The following is a 12,078-nucleotide window of genomic DNA, read 5'->3' as shown; positions in this document are numbered from 1 at the left end:
CTCCAATGTTGATGCTTGTGTCTAAAAAAAATACTGGGTATGATTTCAATGCCTACAGTCCAAGTGTTGACCCGTGGCATACTTTGTGCAATGAAGAATCTGACTGACAGCTTGATTAATGACCTCATCTTCTCCGTGCTAACAAACAGCTCCATCTCCTGCGGCTGCTCACACTACTGCAGCCTCTCAAACACTAACTTTACAATAACACTCAACATCTTCAATCAGGGTGAACTTCTCTTTGAGCTCTTGCATGAAACCACAAATTGTTGCAGGACCTGTTGTTTTAAGAAGCTCAATTAGTAAAAGATGATCTGAGAGGGATGTGGTATTTATAAGACATGTGTGAGCCAGATTTCAGAGGGTGCTTCAGACAGTTACTTGGAGGATCTCATCATGAATTTCGCTCATTTTCTTTGGCCAAACATTCAGCACTGATACAGCTGTGCACATCTGTGTCCTATATTCAAAACGTGTAAAATGGACAACTGACTCTACCAACAGAGACACAGCCTGTGTAGTATATGTATCTGTGCTGAGGTATGGTGCATTCTTCTGAATCAAACCCTGGAAGACGCTATGGGGGAATCATTTTAATGGGGCTGTCATAATCAGAACCAAGTGTGGAACACACCAGTTTAAGACATTCATCTTTGTTTTTTTAATAAATATTTCATTTACCTCAAAGTTAACAGAATGAAAGACTGCGTCACCAAATATATTAAAGTTCTGATCATGACTGATGTGTCAATTTTGTTATGAACGGTGGTTGGCAACAGTCACGTTTGTAAAAATGAACCAAAATACCCTACAGTCCCCCAGAATAATACTGTCCTTTTTTAAAATAAACATACAACATGAAAATCATACTGGAAATATTTACATTCAAACTTGCTCAGTTATTTGTGATTCATGGCTATATTAGTTACATTTCAGTAAAAGCCACTGTTCCATTTACTCAACGTGATGTGTGTTGTTATTCTGCCAATTATCTCGATTAACGTTAGTGCCAACATATCAATTCCCACAATGCAATGCAATTGTTGTTATTATGAACAAGTTTAGCGAGAGAAATAGATTGAAGTTTTGAAAACTGCAAAGTACTTTGGGCATTCCTAATAATAACAACTCAAGACATCTAAAAAAAAAAAAGAAAAAGAAGAAACTTTCATGGGAAGAATTATCTGTCAACTAAACAAACCCCAGGTGATGCAAAGCCAATAAATGACTCAGGGTAATTGATGTCACACAGAATTTTTCAATCACAGCATGTTGCAATATGTGTTACGACTTAGCTTGTTTATGCTGGCAAACAAAGGCACAGGACTTTGTCATTCGTAGCACATGGCTCCATTTTTCCACGTTGTTTTAGAGTGCTCATTATTTCTCTCAGTAAGATGTCATTTTGAGAAAAGCACTGAGTGAATCGACCAAGCTGTCTCTCCTTACAACTCACACCTCTTGTATACTACACCACTGTCTGACCTCTTAGGCCGGGCAGAACACTGTACGATTGTGAATGTCAACTCACAGTGTACTGTGTACGGGTGAATCATTTATGACGCCCAAGCTAAGCTAATGAATGATGTGCTCACACTTTACATTGTAGCATTCACAACTGTCGATAAAGGTTCCTTTGAGGACTCCCACAGAAGGAGTTGAAGTCTATGTACCTATACAGATCTATGTACATTTCTGTTGCAAGGCTTAGATGCAAACACTGTGGAAACGCTCTTGCTCTCGCACATGAACAGACACTCAAACAAACACAATCTGGCAAGCGAAACCATGACAAATTTTTCCTGTCAGCTGGAGGCCCACAGCTGTTTGGTGCCAACGATTCTCTCTTTAATATCTTCCTTCATAGGACGGTGAAGACAAGAAGCATCAAACAGGCATGCCTGCTGTTGCCATGCCAATTTCAGACCCTGTCTGACATTTTGCGCAGGTGCAATCAGGAAGAAAAAAAAAAAGACAAGAAGTAGGAGGATGGACTGTCTTCGAGGGTGCAGTCGGACAACCAAAAGTTTAACCATGCCAGAAATCCATGCGATCGATATAGAGCAGCTGATTGGGCCCTTGTCCCCGATGTACGCTGCATGAAAACAGCTTGATCGAGCTGAAATCAGGCCCTCCTTTACAGTCAGTTGTGCAGTCTAAGACTTAGCTTACCACCAGTATGATTAAGGAAGCAAACTGAGAAAAAGTTTACAGTGAACATGATGACCTGGAAAGTACAAGCACACGCATATGGTCAGTCATCTGTGGTCAGGTAATCTGGAGCCCACACCTAACTTGATTTCCCTCTGCATGCCCTCTTCTGCATCTCAGGTTTAATTGTCTCTTTGTAGCCTAAAGACCAACAATTTTATTTATGGATGTACTTAAATGGAATCTTTGTTTGACTCAAAGTAAAGATCTGTGTGTCTCTATGATTGTCTCACACACACACATGCACTATGATCCTGAAGTATCAGTATGTAGGCTATTCAACGCATTTTAATGATCAACGGCACTGGTGTTTGCAACCATCAGCTCCTTGTAGACCACACAAAACCAAACACTTAACATTTAAACCACCTGATCATTTGCAAAACAACACAGGTTACAGGAGTTCAAACACAAGCTAATTTTTACACCTCATTCTGCTGCTCTGGTTGCAATAAAGCAGAAAACAATAAATTCCGACTGCTGTTGCAATACCTCCAGGAGTGGGCCGCATTGGCCAAAGACACAGAAACAGTCTTTTGTTTAAAATTAAAATGGATAGCATTAGCAAAGCAGTGCAGAGGTTGATTAAAGCCACATTGTAGTTCATGGAAATTGTAGCAAAGATTAAGAAGGCAAAGGGAGCTGGAGTCACATGGGAGCTGTAAGATGATGAAACTGATGTCTTGTTGTCATTAATTTCTAAATGAATCAGCTAATTCTTCCAATCTCGCATGATGACACAGTTCTTAAAACAAGGGATTCCCAAGTGAACTTATCTCATTTCCCAAGTCGTAATGATTATGTCATTATTTAATGTTTCATCTTAATTTAAGACGTTCTGCTTCTTATCTCGACAATCTGTGAACTGAGATTCCAACAAAGCGTGACTGGCAGCTGAAGAAGAAACTCACTCCCAGGATAATGGATCTTCTCCTTCGTATGCTGCCGGAAAACAAAAGCTGATCGTCATCCATTTTGGGCTCCAGGTGTCGCCCACATGTGTGCGTATGGGGGCCTTAATTAGTTGGAAACTAACAGTCCCAGAGCAGCCAGCACACTAATGAGGCCTCCGCTCACAAACAACACACACATGTGAGCAAAGGGCGTCCGTCGCTGCCAGCTGGCACTCTCTCTCACCTCTTTCCTCCACAAAAAATACTTCAGCACTCGCACCCACGGACGCACGCACATGTACACACACACACACAAAACAAATGCTGTTCGTTTTCTAAAGCAGCTAAAATTCTTACAAATCCTGTTGGACTTCTTGAGCCTCTAAGCTTCTTTTCCAGAAACTGGACTGACAAACATTCATTATTACCTCATCATTCTGTTTGAACACACACACAAAATGTAATTCAAACATGACATTAAACAAAACTTAAGTTAGATTATCTCTTAGTTTACAATGAAAATAAGCACCCAGAGGAGCCAAGTCATGAAAACTAAACATCTATTTGAGAAAGTCTCCATCAAATGAAATGATGGAATAAGCAGATATTCTGCCACTGTTTTGCCGAGCTGTCAAGATCGGCAAAAATCCTGTTCCCTCATTAGGAGAGACTTCTTTCAGCTCTGCCAAAATTCACTGAAACTATAACTAATGTTGGCAGCGAGTGCGGCCAGTAACACAGGGAGCTGAGGGATGGAAGGAGAGGAGAAGAAAGACAGAAGACGAGGAGGGGAGCGAGGGCACGACATCTGGGCTGAGTTAACCACTGGCTATTACCAGGTCCTGAACCCAGCAGGGTTGGGTGGAGGGAGATGGAGGCACGAGGCGGCATTGCATGACAGTAAGTTGGAAAGAGGGTGAGTGTATCGAAAGAGACAAACCACAGGAGTGAGGGGCAAAAAGACAGAAGTGTGTTTATGTTAAAGGAGAAACAGACCTGCAGAAACAAACTCATCTGAGGTATTCTGATGCATGAATAAATGCATTTAGATGCAGCATTACAAACGTTGACATGTCACGCTGTGTTCTGGCTAATAGGAGGTGACATGGAGGTACATTATTATCAGCCATGAGAAGGTCAAAGGGATTACTTTGGTCAGATGGGGATCGACCTACTAATTGGCAGCTTGACCTTTAACTCAAGTGAAGACATATTTCTTGCCAGGTGTCTTTTCTTCTGCATTATCAATTTTACTCCAGATTAAAACAGAAACAATGAAATGCCTTTTTCACACATGCACAAAACTGCTGAAATTTTCAAAAAAGCTTCACATGTGAATGCAATGTACAAATATTTTTATCCTAACTTTATCCAGAATTTCCCCTGCCAGCCCCAGAGTAAAGTTTCTGCAAAAAGTCAAGTTAATCCAAAGTGTGAACCGGCAGGTGATATTCAGGAAAATTCCCCTTGCTCATCCTGGTCTCATTTCATGCTGATGGGTTCTTGGTTTAATTATGTTCTACAATTCTACAATTCATTTAGCTTTTATCCAAAGCGACGTACATCAGAGAGTAAGTTCAACACAAGCAAGGATCTAGAGAGGAGGAAACAACGTCAGTAAGCGCAATGAACAGCTTTAAGTCTGATTGGACTCACAGGTGCTGACAGGCAAAGCACAACATGCAGGTTTAATCATTTGCTGTTTTTTGTCTTTTTGGTGAGGTTTAGGTTCTTTTGTGTTTGAGTTTCTCTGCTTTGTTCTAAAGTTACCTTTGCATGTATGTCAAAGCACTTTGTAAACCTGTGTTTTTAAAGGTTCTATACAGATCGAGTTATTATTATTATTATTGTTATTATAAACTCAAATGCTAGTAGTTTCTTCCAGCCAGCAGGCACAATAAGAGGTTTTGGCTATATTAAAGAATTCTTATATTCTCATATTGTTGGAATGCGCTCCTGTTCTTTATAAACATTATATTTCACAATGTGGACTCCAGATCTGTGTGGTGTTAACATTACACATTCTGCAAACTCTAAACAAGCTTCATTCTGCGAGAAGTGTCATAATCTCAGTCTTTGGCGCGCGCTGATGTTCTGTGAGAAGAAATAGTTTCTCTTTAGTCGTTTTTTTTTTTTTGGGGACTGAGAAAGTAATTTCCAGATCAGTAATCCCATCTGATTAAGATTGGATCTGATACTCTTTGAACTCTGAAGGATAAAATATGTGTCGGAGCTCACCCTGCTCGATCTGTTCTAACCTTAGAGACTGCTGCAGTGCATATTTGAATGACAGAAAACTGCCATATCTCTAAAAATAAGTCTTAAAGAGCCAACAAATAAATCAGGTTCACAATCACACCTGCATACTGAAGGCAGTTCAGTTGAGTCCATTCCCTTATTTTTGCATATAGACAAATAAACAAAGTAAAAACAGGAAAAAAAATAGAAAATAAAGAGGCACAAACACTACACTTAAGTTCTTCCATTTCATGTCATTTCTTTAAATATTTCTCTCTCTCCCCCTGGGTTCACATCTGTGACGCAAACTAAAGTCTTCTGCTGCAGTCAAAGAGCTTCATTGTGCTGCCTGCCAGAGTCCACACACACACACACACACACACACACACACACACACACACACACACACACACACACACACACACACACACACACACACTAAGCTCATCGCGCCCGCTGGTAGTTTATTCTGCCTGTAATGAGAAATCTGAGTATGCACACACACACACGCTCAACTAGCCCCCCACTTGCACAAAACACTTTTCCCAAACACAATTATTCACAGTTAGTGAGATAACAAAGTCTTCTTTTTTTGTGCGTCTGTAATGAGTAACTCAAGTTTGGAGACACACAAACACCTCCCGGGGAGTTCAGTGTGTGTAATTTATGGAAGGGTCTAAAAGATGGAATGCTTTAAGCCACCTATACCAGAAACCGCTATGCTTTTCCTTGGCCCTGCCTAGCGTTCCCTCCTCAAGTCCAAACCCATTCCAGCTCGTGGTCCTCTCTAATTTCACCCAAGGCAGCAGAAGCTCGAGCCGAAAACGAGGAATCTGGCCCCCAAGTCCGGCAAACTATTCCCTTTTCCTGTCTCCCTCTTCTTCCAGCGACCACAGATCGACAGCTCTATGGCCAGCACTGGCCCAAAACTATGAGGGGTATTTTCAGCACTGTAATTTGAAGAGCACATGGTATACACACAGGCAGAGACACACACTCATACACAGGATAACACACTCAGCAAATGCACAGACATCAGGGAATGATCAAAAGCCACAGGAGAGAGACAGTAAGAGGAGATGCAAAATGCTCGCTAATGCATGTGTCCTAACATCCACAGAACAACTCATCCTCCTCAGGATCAGGTCGGGAAGTGTGCCTCCTCTCACCGTGCAGGGAAGCAGGGCGGAGGCCTATGGCTGCAGAGAGATGTGAGGGGAACTCATCTGAGACGAAGAGGCCAGTATAGGGATGTAATGGCAGGGAGGGCAGAACCCAGAACAGCAAGTCCAACAAAAATCAGCTTTAATGATACACATCATGTTTATCTTTGGTGCTTGATGAGTCAAAGCTTTGCTATGCCATGCTTACACCAGAATCCTGAGCTTTTGGATTTATTTGACATAGTCTGACTATTTAAAAAGCTTTGTCACACTAATAAGACGACTTAATAACACTTGGTGAACCACAGCTTCCACCAGCTAATATAAAGTCAACATGTTCACCTTTTCATTTAGCTTAAAGTAACATAAGCTAACATTGACTTTTCCTCTGCAGATTACATGGTAGAAAACGAACGGAGCAGAATAACAGACAACAAAACAAAAGTCAAATCTCAAATGGGATCTGCTCTCATTTGATGGGACGACACAAGTGTGCGAAATACCTCAATAAGATCCATTTGCTTGCTCGTGCACTTGCCTACACACTTTCACTGGTTACAGATGCAGTAAATACTTCTCCTCTTGTCCAAGACTTTAATTACCCTGCACAGTCTTTATTTCCTATAAATAAAGCACGGGCAGGGCTGTAATTAGGGCCTAAATTTACCCCACCTGGCTAGAAGAGAACCCTGTTCAGTGCTGGCTGCAGGGATGAGCCAGCTCAAGTCGATTACTATGCTGCCATGGATGGAAACAGTGGACACACAAGAGCTACTGTATGTCCAATGATTCCCATCTCAAAGGCCCTGTTTATACCCTAACATCCATCCTGAGTGATCTGATCATGAGTGGACAGCACTTAAGGACAAGCATTTACACTTTGCCGGTCTAACATTCAAAATAAGCGCCTGCCCATTTAAGGGCACTGAATGAGAGACTGAGTCATCATTATTACACCCGGCGGGAGGCAGCATTGTTCTCCCAGTTGACTGGTTGGTCCTTAATGCTGCCCAGGATGCATGAGCCTCTCCACTACCAAAGCAATCTGGATAAATGTGGTCTGAGCTGTCAGATCTCAATCCATCCTCAGGATGCATTCGGTGCGTTCTGATCATGCATTAATGCTATCACCGCCCTGTTCACACTTGTGACTGAGATGTGATAGCTCTGACAACAAAAAGAGAGAGTTTTTCACTAAGTCTCTTCTATATATTCTCTATTCCAATCATTATATATTAAGGTAAAGCTCACAAGAAGACTTATCGGTAACAGGATTGTCAGTTTTAAAATGGCCTACAGTCCAAAAAAGCTTCTTTCTTTATTTCCATTCCTCCTGTTAATGATAAAAGAGAGGGACCAAGTTAGGAAGATGTCTGAGTCAGCTGCTGTCCTCCACATGGCTTCACCACCTCAAACCAAAGAGTTAGAACCCAGATCAAACACATTAGAGGGCTGCTCTTCCCTATTTGGTTTTGTGTTCCCTTGCTTTCTTGTTCTCTCTTTCCTATCTCTCTGAAATAACCCAAGGTTTTGACTTGACAGGCTTTAGCCGGAGAGCAGAGTGGGCAGATGTTAGACTCTCTCGCTCTCTCTCTCTCTTTTTTGTGGAACACCAGAGAGCTTCTGCCACTCCTATTAACACCATCTGATGAAGGAGGGTTTAAAACATGCAGAAAATTAATACTAGGCACATGGTGAGGCCAGTGAGAAGAGTGTGAAGCTCTAGTTTCTGCACAAAACTGCAAAGCGACGTTCAGTGCCATAAAACACAACACAACATTTCACATTGTCACAGCGGTTTCAAGGAGATTCCACAGGCTCGTGTGTTTGTGCCTGATGCACAGGCAAAGTGGAACCACTGCTGCTCTCCCCACTTTGCGTTGGAGCAGTTTACAGGCTTTTAAATATGATGTGAATGCCGTGGAAAGGCCAATCTGTCTGTGAAGTAAACAGAGAGGGACAGAGAAGTGTCAGCTTTGAGTTGCCCGCATGAAGATTAGCCACAGCTCTTCTTTGAAAAAGATTTCTGTTCTTCCTCGACAATGTTACATGATAAATGTTGCTAAAATAGTTTTTTTGCTCATGGTGGATTCATGCTGGTTCTCTGTAAATAATGCAACATAGAGTACATTCTAGACCTCTCAAGTGCTTTGAGATAACTGTTGCTAAGAATCAGTGCTGCACAAATTGATTGATTGATAATCTCCTTTTTGATTATTGCAACTGTGAAAACTGCATTTTGATTTGAAGCTGGAAGGGGTTAAGCTAATATTTAGTACCATTTAATGAACTGTCATGTAGTTTAAGCTGTGACAATGCATCATATTGTTTGAACCTAAGTCTACAAAGTAACCAGTCGGTCTGAAGCACATCACATAAAGATCAAAATAAAACTAATTCCTGGGTTTAAATCTGTCTAAAGGCCTTTGTCACACATTTTTCTCCCATCTCTCGCTCTCTCTCTCCCCCGTAAGATCTGTTGGCTACATGGCTGGAAAGCCCCAGCAGCACATCTCCACCACCAGCACTAACCACTGAGTTTTTTCCAACAGACAATGTTTCAGACACACTAAAAGTCTCTCCAAAAGGCAGATTCAGTCTGAACTAATGAGATGCTTCAGCTGCAAAATGTGATTTACATGCAACATCAGTGCAATTTCATTTGCATTGCTTCAATTTATTAAGACAAGGCCATGTGTAGTGGCCAAGGATTGGGGATAGTATTTACTTGGGAAATCGGAAATCTGTGCGGTAGCGGTATGTCAGCGTTGCAGAGAGAGCGGGTGCAGTGGAGAAAATTCAAGCAGGCCTGTTGAAAGGGACCTCAACGCCGACACACCTGATGTAAACACCCAGGTTCAAACATTGGAGAGGAGCCAAGCCGTCTGAGCTCATGTTACTTAAACAAACACGGAGGCACATGCACTGTGCTCGCGCTCCGAATTGTGAAGGAAAGCGTACAGTTCTAAGCGTGCCACAAAGAAAATATTCTGCATGTTCCTTTTTTCACTGCTGTCTCTTTGTGTCAAAGTCAATGACATCACATACCTGAGAAACAGTACTCCTTTCACAAAGGTGTTAAGAGTTTTTTTTTCTTACAACACACAAACAACACACACGAGCAATACTATGCAGACACATGAAGCAATGGGAGCAGAAATATGCCGTCTGACTTCCATACAGGGTGATGTGCCCTGCAGGTATTTCTGTGGCCTAAAAATGTAATCTTCTGCGGCATGTGGTGTTTTTGCAGGATTTCTCGTATTTACAAATGCATGAGCCTTTTGCCTTAAGGCAGACATCGGTAATTAAAACATTGTGGGAGGTCCAGCACCAAAAAGTGATGGTCTTGGCAGCCCCCCATTCCCCCTTGTCTACATCTTCAACTCCCCTTAAAAACAGATTTTTTTTTTCCCATTCCGATGGAAGTTTGTTTCCAATATTGAGAAGAAGGAGTGGCCTAAAGCAGAGAGGTTCATGGTCATACTGGTTAAGTGTGGAGTGGTACCCGTGGGAAAAAAAAAAAGGAGAGCAGGGACCTCGGGTTGTGAAGAACATCTATAAATCAAGAGTGAATGGATCACAGAGAGTGGCCAGTGGTAAGCTGGCTGGGTGACTGTCAACATGTTTATCACCAGATGTGGCATGGAAAGTAAAAAAAAAAACCACACAAACACAAAAAAAAAAAAAAAAACAGAAAATGGAAAAGGAGAGATAGTTGTCGGAGTAGTTTTCCCCCATATAAATGTTTTTGGGCTTTAATGTATATAAAGATGGACAATGCATCTCCACCACCTCTAATTGTACACAAATGAAGTCAAAGTCCCCCAACGACGGGCGCTGACATATTGCCTGTGCAGTACGGATCAGTTGATGGAGGAGCAAAGGTGATGACCTCTTCTGCTAACCAAAACACACATTTAACTTACCGATAAACAGCAAAGATCCTCAGGGTAATGAAGTGTTTTCTAAGAGCAGTTTTCCAGTGTTTTGGCACTGTGCGTACATTTTTCGTAGTGGGACTTACCTGAACTGGTGTCAGCTGGGCTCTGGGGTCAAACACTCGCAGCATCTTGTCCTAAACAGGTGAAAAAAATGGCACCATTAATGTAAGACTGGAGGAAAAATGAACATTATAACCCATAACCCAGTTTATTCAGGACTGTTGCATAACACCGCACACGTTTAGGTGTCTTCTATAAACTTCTGTACATAAATTGCATTTTAATTCAGTGACAAAATGTGTGAATTTAAATATTGGACATTAATGGGAGATCAAAGTGTATTTGAAAGGTAGAGACTTCACGCGCTCACAATGAAAGAGGGAGGGAATAACATGCTTCTCAGTTATTTTTATGGGGGAAAAAATGGACGTATGAAATATGAAAGCTAGTTATTAAAAACATGATTTAAGAATGACTCGTGAAGAATAACACAAACTCTCTGAAGTCCTCCTTCACTTATCAGCGTGATCTCACTGATTCATCTGCAGCAAATGTAATCCAGTGACCTCCCGGCGGCCTTGTGCGCCCTGAAACCGCCCAGCTCAAACACGAGTTACACATCAGTCACAGCAGCCAATCAGAGAGGCTCCAGCGTGATTGAGAGGAAATGGGGTCTAATGGGATCAGGCTGTGACCGGGACATGAGTGTCTGCAGCCGTGTCACTCAATACGTCTGTGTGACTGTGATCACAGCAAACACACGGGGCTGATGGCAGGTAATAAGTATGAGGGCTTAGAAGGAGCCACGCACACACTTAACACACACATTCACATGTCAAAGGGAATCAGGAGGCTGACAGTGACACAGTCAAGCACACATAGAAAGGGGCAGCATGATAAAATTCTGCCATGCATACAATAAATACAGCTTTTTATATTTCAAGGGTGAAAGGGATGATCAATCAGGGCTTCAGCTTCTCTTTGAACTGCTTTCCTTAGCAATAAAAGAGGGGCTTTATTTGCTGTTTATTAGCTTCAATAGCAAACAAAGGGATTTCCTCAAGTGCCTTTTTTCAATCTGCCTCTCTCTCTCTCCCTCCCTCTCTCTCGGGTGTATGTGTGGCCCACCCACGAATATGATGCCCCAAAGCTACATCTTCAGGGCCTATGTGACCTGGGCCTAAGCCAACAGCTCCAGAGCAGTGCTAGAACAACACACAAAGACATACATGCACATGCACACACACACACACACACACACACACACACACACACACATTCACTCAGAAACACAGGCTTTGAAAACCACTGATCAATGGATGAGTGCACACCTGTTACTTAAAACACCCAATTCTGGCCTGACCATCTCTGACCTGCAAGGAATTCATCATTGATTTATCTTTCTACTCATTACTTTTTCTAAGGATGCTCATTAGCTAAAATAACTTTTTTAAAGAATCGTCATTCCGACTCTATCCACTGTCCTGTCTCTCCAATTAAGGCCCAAAAAGCCCAAAAAAAATAAAAAATAAAAATGCTGTTGAATCAGCATTTCTCCTATTACCAGAGGTTTTTTTGCACAGGTACCAGCATCTCTACTTTAAATGGACTTTGTGAAATATCAACCAA

General features: G+C 41.9%; 1 protein-coding gene across 2 annotated transcripts in view; it reads right to left on the bottom strand.

Annotated features, from left to right (window-relative positions):
- The window catches only part of coro7 (coronin 7), a 110,533-nt gene that overhangs the window by 89,813 nt on the left and 8,642 nt on the right, over window positions 1-12,078 (bottom strand). For both annotated transcript variants that reach the window (XR_009665710.1, XM_061026472.1), the window contains exon 7: window positions 10,533-10,583. Coding sequence is in view for 1 of the 2 variants with exons in the window: in XM_061026472.1 (XP_060882455.1) it covers window positions 10,533-10,583 (51 nt within the window). In the remaining variant the exon portion in view is untranslated. The remainder of the gene's footprint in view (window positions 1-10,532; window positions 10,584-12,078) is intronic.

Source organism: Labrus mixtus, chromosome 20 (assembly GCF_963584025.1).
Source record: "Labrus mixtus chromosome 20, fLabMix1.1, whole genome shotgun sequence".
NCBI lineage: Eukaryota > Metazoa > Chordata > Actinopteri > Labriformes > Labridae > Labrus > Labrus mixtus.
The sequence above is the reverse complement of the archived record's forward strand: the minus strand, read 5'-3'. Positions and strand labels throughout refer to the sequence as shown.